At 40.6% G+C, this 19330-nt stretch overlaps 1 protein-coding gene across 1 annotated transcript in view; it reads left to right on the forward strand.

The window, feature by feature from the left end:
- LOC110975312 (uncharacterized) overlaps nucleotides 1–19330 on the forward strand; it is a 94837-nt gene that overhangs the window by 38821 nt on the left and 36686 nt on the right. Inside the window, exons 33-58 of the mRNA XM_087130063.1 lie at nucleotides 50–169; nucleotides 325–672; nucleotides 1250–1448; nucleotides 1702–1961; nucleotides 2743–2891; nucleotides 3471–3627; nucleotides 4580–4705; nucleotides 5100–5450; nucleotides 5716–5832; nucleotides 5930–6031; nucleotides 6445–6795; nucleotides 8471–8569; nucleotides 9152–9271; nucleotides 9461–9814; nucleotides 10250–10448; nucleotides 10931–11190; nucleotides 11834–11982; nucleotides 12383–12539; nucleotides 12764–12889; nucleotides 13257–13604; nucleotides 14063–14182; nucleotides 14277–14384; nucleotides 15249–15599; nucleotides 17206–17316; nucleotides 17581–17688; nucleotides 18863–19210. Coding sequence (XP_086986189.1) covers nucleotides 50–169; nucleotides 325–672; nucleotides 1250–1448; nucleotides 1702–1961; nucleotides 2743–2891; nucleotides 3471–3627; nucleotides 4580–4705; nucleotides 5100–5450; nucleotides 5716–5832; nucleotides 5930–6031; nucleotides 6445–6795; nucleotides 8471–8569; nucleotides 9152–9271; nucleotides 9461–9814; nucleotides 10250–10448; nucleotides 10931–11190; nucleotides 11834–11982; nucleotides 12383–12539; nucleotides 12764–12889; nucleotides 13257–13604; nucleotides 14063–14182; nucleotides 14277–14384; nucleotides 15249–15599; nucleotides 17206–17316; nucleotides 17581–17688; nucleotides 18863–19210 — 5238 coding nt within the window. The remainder of the gene's footprint in view (nucleotides 1–49; nucleotides 170–324; nucleotides 673–1249; nucleotides 1449–1701; nucleotides 1962–2742; nucleotides 2892–3470; nucleotides 3628–4579; nucleotides 4706–5099; nucleotides 5451–5715; nucleotides 5833–5929; nucleotides 6032–6444; nucleotides 6796–8470; nucleotides 8570–9151; nucleotides 9272–9460; nucleotides 9815–10249; nucleotides 10449–10930; nucleotides 11191–11833; nucleotides 11983–12382; nucleotides 12540–12763; nucleotides 12890–13256; nucleotides 13605–14062; nucleotides 14183–14276; nucleotides 14385–15248; nucleotides 15600–17205; nucleotides 17317–17580; nucleotides 17689–18862; nucleotides 19211–19330) is intronic.

Consider the following 19330-nt stretch of genomic DNA (forward strand, 5'->3'; position numbering starts at 1 on the left):
GGTTTTAATTGCCCAATACACTTTATACATTAACTCTCTTGTTTTGTAGATTGTAGTGCAAACGAGTACCGATGTCGTGATAGCATCTGCGTGAGTTCAGCCAATGCAGAATGCAATGGCATACCTGAATGTCTGGATTATTCAGATGAAGGAGTTACCTGCAATGCTGGTAAGTTGTGAAAGTTTTAAACCTCTTAGAAAAGAACAGTTTAGAAACTAATAAGTTCGAAGGTAATTTTAAGACAGCATTTCAAGGTATTTGTAGAGTTTTGGTCACTATAACACACGTAATACAGGACTCCTTTGTTTAACTCATTATCAAAGCGTACTGCATAGAAATCCCGAACGAGGTATGCTCAGCCATTCTTACGTACAACACCACCTACTTCCCGAATGACTTTGTGTCATCCCATCGACAAGCAAACCTCTTCATCGCTGAACATCTGCCCCAACTCACGGCCAACTGCACCAATAGCGAGAGACTTGCTCTGTGTATGTCGTTCTTCCCGGAGTGTCCTCGGTTTGGTTCTGCCCGAAGAGTCTGCGCCTCGTTGTGTTCCAGAGCTTTAGAATGTGTTGGTCTAGAGACGAACTCCACATCTTTACAGTGCGACGTTTACCCTGACCGTGGTATATTATCGACCTCAGAAGGCTGCCTCTTTGACGACGAAGGTGAGTTGACATATTTTGAAACTGATCGTTTGGTTGTTTTGATGAATATTACAGGATGCCCGTACCCACATTGTAATGTTGAAGGATAACTTTGATGTACAAGATACAGTTTATTAATTTCAGTGTCGACTGTAATAAAGTGCCCCATCAGCAATTTTAGCCAGAATATTGACTAAAACGTTACATTTGCCCTCTCAACACCAAATATATCCCATTTTTAGAAATCCAGTCGTTAAAGGCAATTTACCTGTATCTCTTGCTGCGTTGAATAGCGTCTGCGGTGTCCTGCATTCGAGTGGTCCTTCCAGATCTGCGCTTTATTACTAGGCCTAAAGCAGCGACCCTTCCATCGCTCAGATGACGTTCGAGGAATTGCTCGTGTACGCCGAGTTAACTGAAATTATTTATTGAACATTCCCCTTCATGAAAACCTTACTTGTTTGGCACCTAGTTTGGACTAGGTTCCTTATTCCTTGTTGAGGTGAAAGTGTTTGTCTCATATTAGAAGCACATCTGGACCTTTTTTCTGAATACCACCACATTGATCTAAGGCATGGGTCTATTATTCTTCGGATAGATGTGCTGCAGACGGGCAATTGCGGGCGTCGACCAGCGGCCTCGCCTTCTCTCAATCCTTTCAGTCGTATCATTGGTGGAGCTCAGAGCCACATTGCCAACTGGCCTTGGATTGGTTCATACCAGTATCGTAGCGGATTTCACGCGTGCGCTGCTACGCTAATTAACCCAAGTTGGGCAGTTACTGCGGCCCATTGTGGGTAAGTAGGCCTTCAAATAACCTTTTTCGAGAGAATTCAGCCATTGCCCTGTTTTTAAACATGAAAGCTCGTTTTCTCGTAACATCATTCAAATTTCTGATCTTCGAAAGGCCTATTTTACCAGAACAGTTGGGGTCTCTTAAAACTGAATATTGTTTAAATAATATTTGAATGAAATTGATTAATTTGGAATAGTGGTAACGAATTGACGGAACTAAGTTTTATTTGATGTCATGTGTATTCATATTTTCAGTGCCCAACATCAGCTTGTTTTTGGCAGTTCGCTTTTGAATATCCCAAATGGCTACTCACACGTTCACCGCATTGCCCGAGTATTCTTCCACCCGGGATACGATAATCCAAGATACCATAACGATATCGCACTTGTAAAACTCGCCTCACCTGTGCCATACACCGACACCATCCAGCCAGCTTGCTTAGAAACTGACGAAGACGAAGTCGACAAGTACGACACATGCCATGTCGTGGGATGGGGCCGTACGTCTCTCTACGGTATGGCAATTCTTTCATGATTGCATAATGAATTATTGTTTGCACCCTTGCTGAGCAAGATCGAAGGAGACACTGGAAACAAAGATCCACAGTCGAAATGCTTCCCTAATAAATGGAGTCAAACTTGAAATGATCTGGGTCACCGACAATAATGTGGATAGCATATGATTAGCATTAAAAAGTAAGGTAAATCCAAAGAAGTTCATAACTTTCTAAATTGTCACCCTGGGAAACGTTAACATTCATGAATTTTGAGTCAGCTTTAGTAATCATTTGCAGATGCAATCTGTGGCAATTCCTCGAGAGTTGAGTCGTTCCCACGCTATATGTATGTACAACCTACAATGTGAAATGAAATGGAAACAGTAGCAATCGGCAATATTTTTCAGATTGGAATTCAGCACATTAGAATCTATAACAAATGACACTTTTTGCTCCCGAAGCATATAGCTTCAAAAATCGTTACCAAATGAAATTAAAAGGTTTATGAAACACAATGTTGCTCATTGTAGTGGAGACGGCATGTTAGTTGTACTATTTGGAACTAATTTTTTACACTTTCTTTGACTGCTGTGGATAGACGCTGGTTGTTATAAATTTTTGTTAATAGTGGACATATGAATTTCAGAACTGACCCTTCTCTGAAGCAATTAAAAACTCCTAGGGAGACTTCGAATTTTTATTAGCTCTAATGAACACAATGTCATGCTCATCATTTTGAAAAATGTTTGAAATTCTCTTTTACTAGCTTCCTGGTTATTCAAACATTTATTCTTAACAGGCAGTGTTTCTCCGGTGTTAAAGGAGGCACAAGTGCCGCTGGTAACGTGGGAACAATGCAAAACATACGCTGACGTTCGCGAAAATGTCTTCATCTCCTCCGACCAAATCTGTGCTGGAACAGCGGATGGAAATAATGCAACTTGTAGCGTACGTTTTGCTTTGTTGTTTTTGCGAACTCCACTTTTTTAATGTACTGCTGTCCCACAAAAGACATCAGTGAATTGTCAAGGATCAGATATTGGAAAATTAAACAGCCCTCATCCCTTTCCATCTTTAAAAGAAATATGACAGCAAAATCATTTGTTTTAAGACAAAGTTCGTCGCATTGGTCTGACCTTGCAGGATTATTGATTTTTGCCATTTTTACAACAATTTTACAGTAATGACCCCAGTTCACAATTATGGTTATGAACCAGGTGGCAATAATTCAACCTTCAACTCGCCGGGGAATCTATATCCGGCAAGAAATAAGATCGAGAGGTACCCCCTCCCCAACTTGTCCAATCGCTATGCACACTCTAGACTATAGTTACCTAACACACGCCCCCCCCAGATGTCCGAAAAGAATTCCTCAGATTCCAGTGAGACAATGACCAACACAAAGTGGGGGGTTTTATCCATCTCATATTTTGCTTCATATGAGGTTGGAATGGAGATTCTTGTTGAGTTTGATAGGAAGATGTGAACACTGTGAACATATTTGAATGTATCAAAATATTCATGCAGGGTGACAGCGGTGGTCCTTTGATATGTCGCGGAACCAGTGGACGATGGAAACTGGTCGGGATCACAAGCACAGGCTACAGGTGTGATGAAACTTCCCCGGGTGTTTACACGAGAATCTCTCACTACATTGATTTCATTCGATACACTATTGCTTCAGGTAAGACCACTAACCAATGTTCATTTACAATTGAAAATAAAGAATTTGAAAAGCAAACTTATCGACATATTGGAAATAATTTGACTTTAACTGACCTTCACCATTCTCACGAAGAAACAAAGTGGCCCCAGATCATGATTTTGGGGGCCAAATTTAAGCAGATTGTGTGATGCTTGCACCTTTGAGTAATCACCTTTATCAAATCTACCGAAATCTGGTGAATAACGATGATCACCGCAGGGCAAAATTCAACTAAACTGCATTTCCCGTTTTCACGGAGAGACAAAGTTGTCTTCCATAGGTAAAGCGGTAGCATCAAGGCCCCAAACAATAGGCCAAATCTGTTTTACTATTTTCACAAAGAGACAAAATTGACTTTAGAAATGTAATAAAATGTAAAAATTTTGCACCTAGACGTGCTATGGCAAACGCGTGTATACTGTGCCCGCCCTTTTCATGAAGAGACACCAGATTTGTTGACAAATTGAACAGAATTAATTGACTTCTTTGAAAACTATTTTGTAGTTTTGTGTCCTTTAAGATCCCTTCTTTTGGGATGTAGCATTGGTTAAGTCAAAGAAATGCTAAATACTTGAGAAATAAACCTTAGAAAAAGAGACCAACTGCAAATGCGATTTTCTTGAAAACTGTTTTTACTCTTTGGCGAGACTTGTGTCTCTGCGAAAATGGTGACGGTTTGCCCCACAAAATGCACACTTCTAGTTACTTTTGACCATAACTGTTTGCATCGGCAGTCATCCGGCTATTGCAGTTCAGCAGCAACGAAACCTTCATTTACTTGACATGTCCATTTGATTGGTGTTCGATTCGGATTTATTGAATAATTTAGGTTTAGGTCAATGTTGGTTGATCGATATAATGTTACAGAGTGCACTTATGGATTTTATTTGCAGAAATAATTAAATTTACAACTGTTTTCATTTTCATTCAGACGCCGATTTGTGTACAGGGGAAACATACAGGTGTGCCATGGGGGCATGTTTAAGGTCTGAACTAGTATGTGACACATACCCAGATTGTGAGGACGGGAGTGACGAAATTTCTTGCGAACCAGGAGGTATAAACTCTAACAAAACGTCTACTTTTCGCTTTGGATCACATATTTTTCCTACTATCAGTTTGTGAACCCCTGAACACAATGCTTGTATATAAACACATAATAAGTGAATCACTTGTTATCTCTAAGGTGATGTCTTGAAGGGAAGGCCACTAACTTTGGCATTTTATCGATTCTGAATTGTTTGTTGAAGACTGAATCCACGAAAGTATAAAATTTCCTTTGAGTTAATCGAACAGGGGCACCGTGCTTTTTGAAAGTACGTGTAGGCCTAATTAATTCGTCACGCTTCCATATACTTGAAGCATTACGTTGGGCCATAAAGTCATTAAGGACATGTTTTACTTGAACTCTGATACGTATTTAACACAATAGATCTCTCTCGTGTCAACAGGAAGTCGGTTGGTTCAAATTAGAGGCAATGAAGGAACGCACATTTCGTCACCTTTTTACCCAAGGAACTACATCAGTAACCTTGATGTAATTTGGAACGTCGTGACAGACGAAGGCTTTAAGATTTCCATTCAGTTCATCACGTTCCGGACCTCGTCGAATTTGGACACTTTACGTGTTGGAGATGGCGTCTACCTTTCCAACAGCACAGGAGAGTTCTTTATGTGGAATGGGACAAAGTTTCCGCCTAGTCTTCTCTCAAGCGGCAGTGCCATGTGGCTGCGATTCACATCACTTTCTGTGTACCCGAGCGGTGGATTCAATATCTCCGTCACTGGCGTCCCCTTAAATGGTATCACTATAAACCATTATCCAGTTTCCTGTTCTAGGCCCCAATCTTGAGAAAGACATTGTGAATTTACATAGAACTGTATATTGCAAGTTTCAACACCAAATATTAATCACGTGGTATGATCCATACTGTATAGTTTTTTCAGCTTGTTAACTGAAGCACCTTTAAATTTAGGAGGAAGAATCACTGTCTCCCATTTCTGTGTCTGTCAGTTGACTTGGTTCAGGTTCAACAAGTTATCAATATGCTTTGTGTGTTTATTAAGAATCCCTGAACTGTGAAGGGGAGTTCGATTGTGGGCACTCGGTCTGCATTGATCGTGGCTGGTTGTGTGATGGACAGACTGACTGCATCGATGGACGAGACGAGGAATTCATGTGCGGTACGTTTTGTTTATTTTCGCATGAATATTTATGTGAGTGGACAATGGACAAGTTTCTGTTTTGAAATTAAGCATTTGTGGTCACTTTCTGTTTTAGGATGTGTGTCGAACCGCTGCCTGAACGATGGTACTTGCCAACCTGTTGGAGGGTCCGGATTCTATTGTCAATGCCGCGAGGGTTTTGGCGGCCTTCTGTGTGGTAAGGGCGAAGCAGTTTTAAATACACCCGACAGTAACCTTCAATGCTTTTTAGTCCGATGGAAAGCTTTATTTATGTTAATCGCCTTGGGCAGAAGCCCCCCTTACGCTTGGAAAGAGCCAGGTTCGTCCGAAGTGTTCATTTTGCTGGTAGCGACGCGACCGTAATGCATGCATTTTATCGTTGTGAACCAGCGAAGTGCTGCTCCGACTAAAGGGAATATTGCGCCCTCTCTTGGTCCTGCTCGTGGCCGATACACATTAACTTGATACATTTGCGAATGCCTTGAGTCGATTTGGGGTGTCATAGGGTGTTGTTGGACATCTTCTCAACGTATACACTAAGTGCCCATTAGAAAAGTATGTTCAAATGTATGTTTTTTAATCACCTCATTAAACTTACTTTTACAACAGAGGCAACTCTTATCAATCTTGGGGCGAACGAGTCGGTTCTAATAAGTTCCCCGTCCTATCCCAACGACTACACAAACAATCTGGACCTCATGTGGATTGTCGAAACGGTGGACGATCGACAGATTCTCATCGATTTCATTGCTTTCAACACGGAGAGTTGTTGTGACCATCTAAGAGGTGGGAATGGGGAGGATTTTTCCAATTCCTCTACAACTCTCTTCCGCTGGAGTGGAAGCAGTCTACCACCTCGTGTGTCGTCCAACGGGAACGTCATGTGGCTGAGATTTACGTCAGATTTTAGTGTCACCAGAAGTGGGTTTCTCTTGTCGGCTCGAAGCGTCTCGTCAAATGGTAAGTCCCAATGTTTATGCTCTATCTGTAGCAATGGAGTTTAATTTCGAATGTTTTCTGTCGGAAATATATTGCCATATTGATAAAAGGAGTAGTGCAATATTATTTCATTCGGAAGTCTTTATCCTTAATTTTTGAACTTTTAGCGAAGTAGAATTCGTTTGGGTCTGATATCATGTAACTATCGCATATTTATTGCTCATCGTGGGGTTATCAATTCTAATATCCACTGCATGATACCTTTAGGTTTTCTAAGAAATGTGCGTAAGTAGGAATATGACAGACTCCGTAACGCCATAAATACCGCGGAATAACCCAGTTACCCATTTTAAGACAAATTATAAGAAAACAGTGTGAGCCATACTTCTCTGTGAGGAATGTCACACGTCACACAGTACCACGTTCACGTCTCCGTGGTCGCGATGCGAAAAAGGGTATGAGATTGGCTGGAATCACTTGGCTTGGCAAATCACCTCTAGCACAAATTGCCGTGTCGCTCACTAAATATTGAGTGTCAGCAAGAGGATCGCAAAAAGAAAGACTGCAAATTGTGACCAAAACCACATGCCTCAATATATTCTAATACCGAGTGAGTTATTTAAGCCTATAATGTGGAAATATCGATTAACAGTTGGAAAAGTGGGGGGGGGACATGCCACCCCAGCCCCACCGATTGACGCTCACGAGTGTATGCAAACTTTGGCCCCAACTTTGCTCTTCTCTGCCACCGGATAGCCCCAATGGACAACAAAGCTGCCAACTTTCCTGCTGTAGATAGGCTTACGGCAACTTCCCTATTGTGATCGAAAGCACATCAGCTCACCGGCACCCAGGTCTTCCTACGCCAACTCGAAAGTACAAGAAAATGTTCATCGTAACTGATCAACGCAGTACTACCACAAGTTATTTCATGCACTCTGGTTCAGCTAATTCATGTCTAGAATTCACAATCTGGGTTGTGGACAACTTGTGGCTGAGTTCAGGCGGCTTGTTCTCGTTTGTTCACGAACAGCTTGATTTGTTGTTCGCGGGTCGGTCGCTCGAAAGCCGGCAATGTACAGTCGGTTATTAAAGCTAGTAGTTATATGTAGCAAGCAACATGCAACATGGCAGCGTCCTTGTGCATTCTTCGAAAGTTAATGTTGGATAACTTGGCTATTTTCCATTTAAAAATTCATTTTTCTCATGGAAAATTATTAATGTTAATTATGCAAAACTTTCTATTGTCTTCGGCTTTGTGAAGCCATATCGATACTTTTGCGGCTGTTCAAAAATCAAATCTCACGAGTTTTTCCGTGTGTTCGTGTAAAATCTTGACGAGGAGGTGGTGTTTGATCCTGTTCCGAGAACAGTGTTCTTGGGTCGTGTTCCCGCCGTTCGAGCGCGGGAACACGAAACCCGTGTCAAGAACGGACCACCCGACCTCGACAGATATGTAAAGCATGGTTTCCATATCGACCTAAGAAACGCAGAGAGCAATGCAATCAAGACGCAAACTGAAACGCGGACATATTACACTCTGGTGATCAACTAAATAGCTGACCATCAACGAAATGCATGAAACTGGGGCAGGCTTTGGGCCCCATGAGGCGGTACAGTCTATCTAAAAAAAAATCTCAAAATTTTAAATGAAATGCAAGAAGTAAAGAGTTTCCAATTTGTTAATTTCATCCAGTCATCTTTGAGTGTGAGGCTTATTCGTACACTTTTGAAGAATCTGACAGATGTGATGGAATCATTCAGTGTCCTAACGGCGATGACGAAAAGGATTGTGGTAAGACGTTCAGTCCCTTTACAACTTTCGAACTAGTGGCAAAAATGCACGTGATCTGTCATACATCGGACATCTTTTTGAATCAAATTGTTGGCGATTTAGTAACTCCTTTCATATTGTTCAGTGGCAGACGGGAGAAACATTATTACAAAGACACAAAGTTTTGATCTGTTTTATCTGCTTTATTATTAAAAAAGTAAATGATCATTGAGCACTATTCTATGTAGGAAACGTGGCATTTTAAAACAAAAACATCTCATTACTGAAAGAGAATTCAGTACATTTTATTCTTTAAAAAGAGTGACGTAAGATACCATGTTTTCTTTGCAGGAAATGACTAAAGACAGGGTAACCTGGACCTGGGGGTGGTTTTGTCAAACACCCGAAACAGTGGGGATGACGTTACATTAACCTGCGCAGTTTGTGGGAACATATCAAACGCACACTGTACACAATTATTAAGATAATTTCCTCGCTATTTTAAAATGCACACAATTGCATCTCACAATGGAAACATTACAGCCTCAAAGTAAAAGATGTAAATGTCCCATACGCTTCATACATTAAATATGTTTTTTGTAGATTGTGTTGCTAACGAGTACCGATGTCGTGATAGCATCTGCGCGAGTTCAGCCGATGCAGAATGCAATGGCATACCAGAATGTCTGGATTATTCAGATGAAGGAGTTACCTGTAATACCGGTAGGTTTACCACTTCTGATCCTCCAGCAAAAAAAAAGTTATTTGGAAAATTAAAAACCCAGATCGCAATTTCGAAATCAGTAATTCAGTGCAAAGTATTGGATATATCGAAAAAAGAAGTTTAAGTGCTCGTTTTGTCACCGTAACGTGTTTGATCTTTTTTATCATTCTTTCTTGATATCCATTAAGCTTACTGCATCGAAATTCAGAGTGAAGTGTGCTCAGCTATTCTGACTTACAATACCACCTACTTCCCGAACGACTTCGTGTCATCCCATCGACAAGCGAATGACTTCATTGCTCAACATCTGCCTCAACTTACAGCCAACTGCACCGATAGCGAGAGACTTGCTCTGTGTATGTCGTTCTTCCCAGAATGTCCTCAGTTTGGTTCTGACCGAAGAGTCTGCTCAACATTGTGTTCCAGAGCTTTAAAATGTGTCGGTGTGGACACGGATTCTAACACCACAAGTTTGTCGTGTGAAGTCTATCCAGACCGTGGTTTGCTGTCAACATCGGACGGTTGTTTTTACCACAGAGCAGGTGGGTCGGCAACAATGTACGTTATTTGTAGTTTTTGCTCTGTTATCTGGGAAAATCTTGTTGAAATAAAGGCAGTGAGTTTGTTGTTATTGTTCCATTGTCTGCAAATTGAGAAGAGAGAAACAAGTGTCATTAGGGTGCAAACGGGCTGGCTTCCATTTGTCGGCCCATCTTGAATTTTTGGACGAGAAACCTTTTGACTTCACAAATTAAGAACACTCTCACTTTGCCGAGAACAACAATATGAGAGCGCAATGATTTTTGGGTGTAGGTCGCGATGAGAACCAAAATTATGCGGTTGTGTGTTATAAGCCTACGTATTTAGAAGAGCGCACTCATGCATCGCGATCTATAGCTGGTGAAATAATTGCCAAATACCTTTAACCACTGTTGAATTTTACCAAGTAATTAGTACCTTTTAAACTATGTATCCAGATGTGCTACAAGCAGGAGACTGTGGGCGTCGACCAGCGGCCTCGCCTTCTCTTAATCCTTTCAGTCGTATCGTTGGTGGAGCTCAGACGCACATTGCCAACTGGCCTTGGATTGGTTCATATCGACACGCTAGTGGATCGCATGGATGTGGAGTATCACTAATCAGTAGATATTGGGCAGTCACAGCAGCACACTGCACGTAAGTTTAGAAAAGGGAAAACTCTTATCGGTCGATACCCATGAAATTTTAATTATCGTTGCGCAATTGTTGATTTGTATGTAAATGTCATTCCAGCATAAACGTGAATGATTTTTTTCTGAGACGTTTACTGATGTGAAACTGGAAAAACACAAAAAACGTTCCTGTAGCATTCCCCAGACACCGATACAAAGGGGAAATTAAGCCATCATAGTTCCCGCAAAGAATAAATAAAAACAGATTCTCTTGGGAGTTCGAAAGATCACATTAAACAGCAGGCCTAACTCAACTTCATAACGGCAGTGGTCGGGAACTATATGTTGAGAAAGAGTTACTGTCATCTCAAGATCAAGGTATAAAATACCTTGTTCCACAAACCAGTGAAAAAAAATTGTTTCAAAAGTTTTTAAAAATAACTGAAAAGTTTACATCTGATCCATGGTTACAGATACAACAATAACCTGACTTCCTTTTCTTTCTAGGCATCTGCAATACGTAGTGTTTGGCAGTTCAACTTTGGATATTCCATTTAACTACCAGCACGTCTATAGGGTTAGCAAAGTATTCAATCATCCTTTGCACAACTCCCCGAGGTACCACAACGACATTGCGCTTCTGAAACTGGCCTCCCCCGTACGATATACGGACACCGTCCAACCAATCTGCTTGCAAATTGCTGACAATGAAACTGAGGTCTACGACAGGTGCCATGCAATAGGTTGGGGCCGAACTTCGTACGGAGGTAAATGTTGATGCCTTTTGTAACAAGACTCACAGAGAAATTGAAAGGCAGTTCTTGGTTCCGTTGTGGAGTTTGTTGTACATTGTCTGTATGACGTCGATCCTGCTTTCCAAGGATATATATCAAATTTTGTTTTCCAACTAACTTGCTTTTACTACGAGTACGAGTACTCTGAAAACGGTACTCGAGTAGTACTCGAGTACGAGTACCGAGTACGAGTACTACAACACTGGTGCCATGCAAATGGGTTGGGGCAGAACTTCGTACGGAGGTAAACAAGACTCATGGAGGTACGGAAGGGTGGTTCTTGGTTACGTTGTAGAGTTTACGTACATTTTGTGTATTATAACGTCTATCCCGTATTTCGAAGGATATTAATATTTGTTTTCAAATTAACTGATTTAGTTTGTGTATTACACTCCTCTATTTGCAGTCAATTTGGGTTCAAATACTTCATAATCCGAACATTATTTGAAAGACCACTAAAATTGTTGTCGTCGTTAGCATTTTATTTTGAAATTTTCTCTTAAAATAAATCCTTCACTTCATTTTGAAAACACATATTGAATTTTGAATAAGTAGCATGAAGTGAGTTATACCTTCGACCACCTTGATTCTCAAATCTTGACCCTTTTGTTTCCAGGTATCGTTTCTCCTGTCTTGAAAGAAGCACGTGTGCCTCTACTGGGGTGGGAGCAATGTAAAGCTAACAGTGAAATTCAGGGACGACTATTTGTCTCATCAAGTCAGATATGTGCTGGAATTGGAGACGAAACTAACAAAACCTGTAATGTATGTTGGAGCTTATTCATAATAATTAACGTTCTTTCAAATATTGATTTCCCCGGTTAAATTGTAATTTAAAAGAAGTGGTGGTGCGCGTTTAGGAGAGACGTCTGATTATCGATTTGACTCATTTATCAAAACCTCTTTATCTTGTCCAAATTGTAAAATTGCTTCTCGAAGACTTATCTTTTATTGAATTGTTTAATGATTTTGTCAGGAACGTGCGAGTTATGCTGGCCAACCATAATGAACGATTGAGCTGCTTTGCAATGCAAATTTTACCAAGACCTAAACGGCTTGTGTTGTAGTCGTGCTCTTGAATTTCATATTAAGTTTAAACATTACTTAGCTTTAGTTATCGTTAGCCTTATCACGTGAGATTGTTTTTTCGTACCTTTGTGTGCAGGGTGACAGTGGAAGTCCACTGGTCTGTCAGGGCACGGACGGCCGGTGGAAGATGGTTGGCATTGTCAGCACTGGTGTTAGATGCGGACAAACTGCCCCCACCGCTTTCACAAGAGTCTCACAGTACATTGATTTCATCAGATACACAATCGCTTCAGGTAAGATCATATAAAACAGAAATAACACGAAAATTTGCTAATTTGTGACAGGTCTTAATCCTGGTAATTCCCAGTCCTGTTGGAAAAAAGAGGACTTTTGTCAAACTTCAGACCTTTAGGACAGTTTTATTTTGGCCGTAGTAATGAACGCAAGGTTATAACAATTGTGTTTGCAGAGGTTTATTAACAAATGCTTCAGAAGGTGAACCTTTTGTTCTGTTCAGATTCCAATCTATGCAGTGTGGATGACTTCAGATGTAGCTCTGGGACTTGTATAACGCCTGAGCTCGTGTGCAATACGTTCCCTGACTGTGACGACGGGAGTGACGAATTATCTTGTGACCCTGGAGGTATGAATTATTTGAGATAATGTTAACACGAGAAAAGTATTCTTCTATAGAAAGGAAAATTGGAAACAGCATGTTGTGGAGCAGTGTTATGAAGAAAAATCCGTTATGCTTGTGCTTGTAAATCCCGATTTAGTACATTGCACCACATCACCTCCAAATTCAAGCAAACGTTCAGTAAATGTTGCCTTCTCTTACACGCATGTGGATTACAAAAGCGCAGTAAGTGTTGGTCTTCTGAGCAGCCTGTCTTCCTTCCCAGAACTTTAGTATGAAGTCTTGCTTTGGGTTAAAAAAAACCTGGGACAACAATGTGTTCTGCTCTTTGGAAAACATTTCATATACGCGTTCATTAATTAAATTCTTACAGGAAGCCTCTCCGTTTCTCTGGATGAAAATGAAAGAATCCATCTGCTCTCACCTTTTTACCCGATGAATTACATCAACAACCTGAATGTAATTTGGAACATCTTCACTGAGGACGGTTTCAAGATTTCCATAATGTTTGTAACATTCAGCACCGAGCAGGGTGACATTTTGCAGGCTGGAGATGGCGTCTATGCTGTCAATAGTTCTACGAAATTCTTCTCGTGGAGTGAGATGAGGCGCCCACCTAGTCTTCTCTCAAGTAATAACACCATGTGGCTGAGATTTACGTCTAATTCCTTTAACACAAGAAGAGGATTTAATATCACTGTCACCAGCGTTCCCTCAAATGGTATGAAAATTATCAATACATGTAGTTCTATCGCGTGTTTGTGTCTTGGAAATTATTTCATTTTTAGGAAGATGATAAACATTTCAGTCATAGTTATTTTATACAGTGATGTAGATTAGGTGGTTATTCACTAAATCCAAAGTCTTGAACTTACTGATCTTTTTCCCGTTTTAGAAAGATAAATGTTAGTTCCTTTTTTCTCTACTTTGTTCATTTAAAATATATACAGAATGTGAGATACGAGTGACGCTGACTATACTGCTTATGGCGCGCAGGGCACCAGACTGTTATATTTGCCCTTAACCTACAACAGTATATTGATTTTGTTTAATTAGCTTTTGGTTTCTTAATTGTTTATTCAACCTGGGCACAGATCTTCAAAACTACGAGGTTCATGGTTTGCCGGTAATGAGGTTTCCTTCATTACACATTTTAATTTTCGGAAAAATTTCCATTAGAATCTCTGAATTGTGCGGAAGAGGAGTTTGACTGTGGACACTCTGTGTGCATTGATCGTGGCTGGTTGTGTGATCGACAGATCGATTGCTCTGACGGCCGAGATGAGGAATTTCAGTGCGGTAAGTTTTATTTCTACGTGAATATTTTGTCCGTGGACAATGAAATTTTTCCATTTTTCAATTCATCGTTTGCTACAATTTCCTTTTAATTTAGGATGTGTGTTGAACACCTGCCTGAACAATGGAACTTGCCATCCCGTTGGAGGATCTGGTTTCAACTGTCACTGTCATGAGGGCTTTGGTGGCACTCTGTGTGATATAGGTGAGGCAAGTTTTGAACCCTCAAAGAGCCGGGTTTTTTTAGACCATCTCATAGCCGGGTAGGGCGGAATCAACCCCTCCTCCCGGAACCCCGCTGTTCCACACTTTTTTTTAAACATGATATGCTTATTGACATGCTTGCGTCTAATCATAAGAAATTAAGATGGAACCAAATCAAAATTGTATGTTTTGTTCTTACATTATTTGAAGGCTGCACACATGCCAGCCAGCTTTCGTTGAGCACCACAGTGGGAAAAGTATGCATTGTTGGTTGACCTGTCATGTATACTGGGGCAAGAACGGTTTGTTCGACTTTCACGAAATTTCAAATTTCAAAGGGTATTTTACTTCCTTTTTGTTTTTAATGCTCAAATATCGACGTTATGCTAGCAGTGGCGTAGCTAGGATTCACTGGTTGTGGGGGTATAAAGGGGCACCAGCTTTCAGTGGTGTGTTTGTTGGGGGCAAGTTTTTGTTAGACTTGTTAAGTATTCATTCATCCGTTTTTTCAGTGGGGGGGTCTGGGGCACAAGGGATTTGTGGGGTCACGTGCCCCCAGGCCCCCCGTGGTTACGCCACTATATCCTAGAAAGAAAGCCGACATGTTACATGGTTTTTAAAGAAAAAGTGCAAAAGCGTTTCCATACATTGAAAAATTCCTTGCAGCTTCATTTTACGGTGATGAAAAGGTTGCTTGTGCACTCCACACATGAGCTTCGTTGGGTAAAATACGTGAATGCCGGGAGTCGATTTAGGGCTGCCTACGGTTTTGTTTGGACATTTTCTCACCGTCGCGAGCCCACCGGGAAAGTAAGTTTGAGTAGCAAAAATTTAATCACCTCATTAAACTTATATTTCACAATAGACGTGACTCTCGTCAATCTTGGTGCGAACGACTCAGTCCTTATAAATTCCCCGTCCTATCCAAACTACTACACAAACAATCTGGACCTCATGTGGATTGTCGAAACGGTGGACTATCGACAGATTCTCATCGATTTCATTGCTTTCAACACGGAGAGTTGTTGTGACCATCTAAGAGGTGGGGATGGGGAGGATTTTTCCAATTCCTCTACAACTCTCTTCCGCTGGAGTGGAAGCAGTCTACCACCTCGTGTGTCGTCCAACGGGAACGTCATGTGGCTGAGATTTACGTCAGATTTTAGTGTCACCAGAAGTGGGTTTCTCTTGTCGGCTCGAAGCGTCTCGTCAAATGGTAAGTCCCAATGTTTATGCTCTGTCTGAAGCAATAGAGTTTAATGTCTTAGATACTTTCAAAAGTTTTCTTTTGGAAATGTATTGCTATATGGATGACAGGAGTGCATTATGATTTCATTCGGCGAAATTTTCATTCCAAACTCTATATATCATTTTACTTTTGACCTTTTTAAGTCATGCAACTATCGCATATTTATTGCTCATCCTAGAGTTATCACTGAAGATGGAGATCATCTGGTGTCTATAGTACTAATTCTTAACACTCATTGCATGATGACTTCAGGCTTTCAAAGAACTGTGCATCATTACAAAATATGACAGACTCTGTAAGGCCACAGATGCCCCGGAATAACCCAGCTGCCCAATTTAAGAAATTTTTAAGAAAACAGTTAGAACTGTACCTCTCTGTGAAGAATGTCAAGACAGAATAACTATAAGACTTAAAGACGGACTTAAAGACGGACAGAGTACGCTGTTCGAAACGTCGAGTTATTCCCCGGTTCTTCTCAGAACCACACATACATGGTGTTACCGCAATCTTTACTATAGATACAGAATAACTAGTTGACCACATTCTAGTCTCCATTGGTCCCGATGCAGAAAAGGGCCTGGCATTGGTTGGAATCACTTAGCTTCGCAAATCGCCTCGAGAACAAATTTTGCGTGTCGCTCATCTGTAATACGTTTCAGCAAATATCAATGGATGACTGCAAGTTGTGACCAAAACCACATGCCTCAATATATTCCAATACCGAGTGATTAAGCCCATCATGAGAAAATACAAATCAACAGTTGGCCCCCCTCTACCCCCACCAATTGATGCCCATGAGGATATGTAAACTTTTGGCCCCAACTATGCTCTTCTCTGCAATCGGATAACCCCAGTGGAGAGCAAATCTTCTGAGCTGCCAACTTTCCTGCTGTAGATCGGCTTACAGCAACTTCCTTATTGTGATCGAAAGCACATCAACTCACCAGGACCCAGATTTACCTACACCTACTTGAAAGACAAGCGCAAGAAAATGCTCATCGTGAGCGATCAACGCAGTGCTATCACAAGTTATTTCATGCACAGTGGTTGAACTTATTCACGTCTAGGATTCACAATCTGGGTTGTGGACAACTTATATGTAATCGCCATCATCTTCGTGACAGTAAGCCACGCAAAGAAACAGTAGGGCTTTATAGTTGTTGGAGCGCCAGTACGGTGTGCAGGGGTAGCGGGTTCAAATCCCACTGGTCTCAGTTTCTTTGGTCATTTTTTTAATCAATATGTTAGGCATACCCAATTGCACTGTATGGTTTCTGAAATGATTGAAAAGCTGCTGTTTTGACCTGAGTCATCCCCGTTCAATATAAGGTTGCATTGTGTATTTTGGTTGTGATCCTTCGAGTTTCAGAAGTGGCGTCTGACCAGCGCCTTGCCTGTAACAAAAGATATTGGCCGATGAGAGGAAGGGCCAAACAAGACTGGAGAGTTTATTTGGTAGAGTTCCGGTATAATGTTCCAATGTAGTCAACTTTTTTGTTCGTTCTGATAACGAATTCAGTTGCTCTATAATTATGGTTTGCTTCAAAGGTTTTAATTTCGTTTTATTATTTAGAAACGAACTGTGCTGAGGGAGAATTGAACTGCGGGGCTTATTGTATCAATGACAACCTGCGGTGTAACTATCAAGATGACTGTGTCGATGGTAGAGATGAGGAAGAATGCGGTAAATATACAAATCATTAAAAACAATCGTTCTAATTAAAAAGGTTAATGTGTTGGGTTACCCAAATGAAATTTACCAACTCTAAACCTATCCCTGGACCATGATTGTCACAGTAAGCTTTTAAAGTAAGCGAACGTTTGTGTACTCCAGTAATTTTGAAGTAGAATTAGCGGTTTCGATAATACGTGAATTTCACTCTGTAGTCCTATTTCCTTTGTAGGTATATTTCGGGTCTTTTTTATGCGATTTGTATTCTGTTATCAGGTTGTGTGATCAACCCGTGTCTAAACAACGGGACATGTAACCCTATTGGAAGGTATGGCCTCAGCTGCATATGTCCCACCGGCTTTCAAGGCACGAGGTGTGAAACAGGTAAAGTTCAAATATAACAGGTGCATTCCAATGTCACTATCACTGCGTTTACTTTTAAACATTATCTCACTTTGACTTTGATAAACGTCAGCAAATGAAAATTGAACGGCAAATTCTTAATGTCAATGTTTATTTACTACATGTATTTTCTTAATGTCATCTATACCAGAAACATACTTACAAACTGACTTTTGGCGAAGTGCGTTAACAGTATTGTTGTTTTGAAATATTAAACTGTCAAGATTGAACCTAACGTTTCTCGGTACACTGTAAATCTGCCTCTGTTTAGTTAGATAAGACTCTAGATCGTGTGACTTGAACATTGGTATCATAGCTCTAAAAGAAACATGAAGCTGTGTCGAACACGATCGGAACAGCATGTTCAGTAACTTCTAGAGGATACGTGAATTAGTAAAGAAGGGGCGACGTGGAATTGGTTTTGGACTAATCCATCTACAAGTCTAGATTGATGGCGTCTCTTGTCAGACAATATAGACGATATTCGTCACCTTCCTTTGAATCCATGCTGACATACCACCCATCACCACGGCTCACAGCGTTCATCGTGGATGCCATGCTATGTTTTACAGGGCAACTTGCCTGTGGTTTGGGCATCCTTCTCCGGAGTCAATAGATCTTTTTAACGCACGTTGAAGACCAGCCAAGCACAAGTTTATTTCCTTAATTAAACGCCCTCTTATGATGATGTTTTTTTTATTTTTAGGTGCTAAATAATATTACACATCATATGGCAAAGATAACCTTATTGTTATTCTAAACATGTTTACAAACCGACAAGAAAATTTTGAAAGAAAATTTTAGCTGCTTTGAAACAGTTTTACTGCGGCACACATACGGGGTAAACAATTTTCAAGTATAGATTAGTGCCACTGACAATGGCTTACTTCGACAAATGATTAGGAAATATTAAGCATGAAACTCAAAGCTATCTTATCAAGAAGACATCTCACAAGGGGCTTACGTAAATTGCTCCTATAAAATTAATCGATGAAACATGATCCACAAGGTATTCTTAAATGAAATGCTTTGTTATGTTATTAAACCCATTATAAACTCTGTACCTGATTACTTATCAATTAGCACACATTGAATATCAGGGGAGTTTAAGCAACCAATCTGTACTCTATTTTCTATTTTGGATATACATTTATAGTAATAGTGAGCATCTCCCTCGGGGCCAGCGAAACCGTTGAAGTCAGGTCGCCAGGCTACCCGGGCAGCTTTCCAAGAGGAGGATATATCAACTGGATCATCAGGACGGAGGAAGACAGGAAGATTCTCGTTTCATTTGGCAATCTCACCACTGAGTACTACGACAATTGGAGGATCGGGAATGGAGATGTTATCAGTCAGTCTACCCTTCTGTCGTGGAGATACCGACAGCGTCATCTACCGATTCTCCTTTCGAATGGAAGTGCCATCTGGATTTCCTTTTTGTTTTCGTCCTCTTATCGAACAAGAGAAAAATTTTCCTTTGTTGCGTCTTCTGTGCCATCCGCAGGTATAGGAAACTGAGAACCGTGATATAAAGTAACAGTTTTGTTATAAAAACGTTTCATTTGCCGCATAGCCAAAGATTGCAATGCATAAATTCTATTTAAATTTTTGAACCCATTTTCTT

The sequence above is a fragment of the Acanthaster planci genome, linkage group LG02 (genome assembly GCF_054643075.1).
Source record: "Acanthaster planci isolate LZ-2023a linkage group LG02, COTS_SCS, whole genome shotgun sequence".
NCBI lineage: Eukaryota > Metazoa > Echinodermata > Asteroidea > Valvatida > Acanthasteridae > Acanthaster > Acanthaster planci.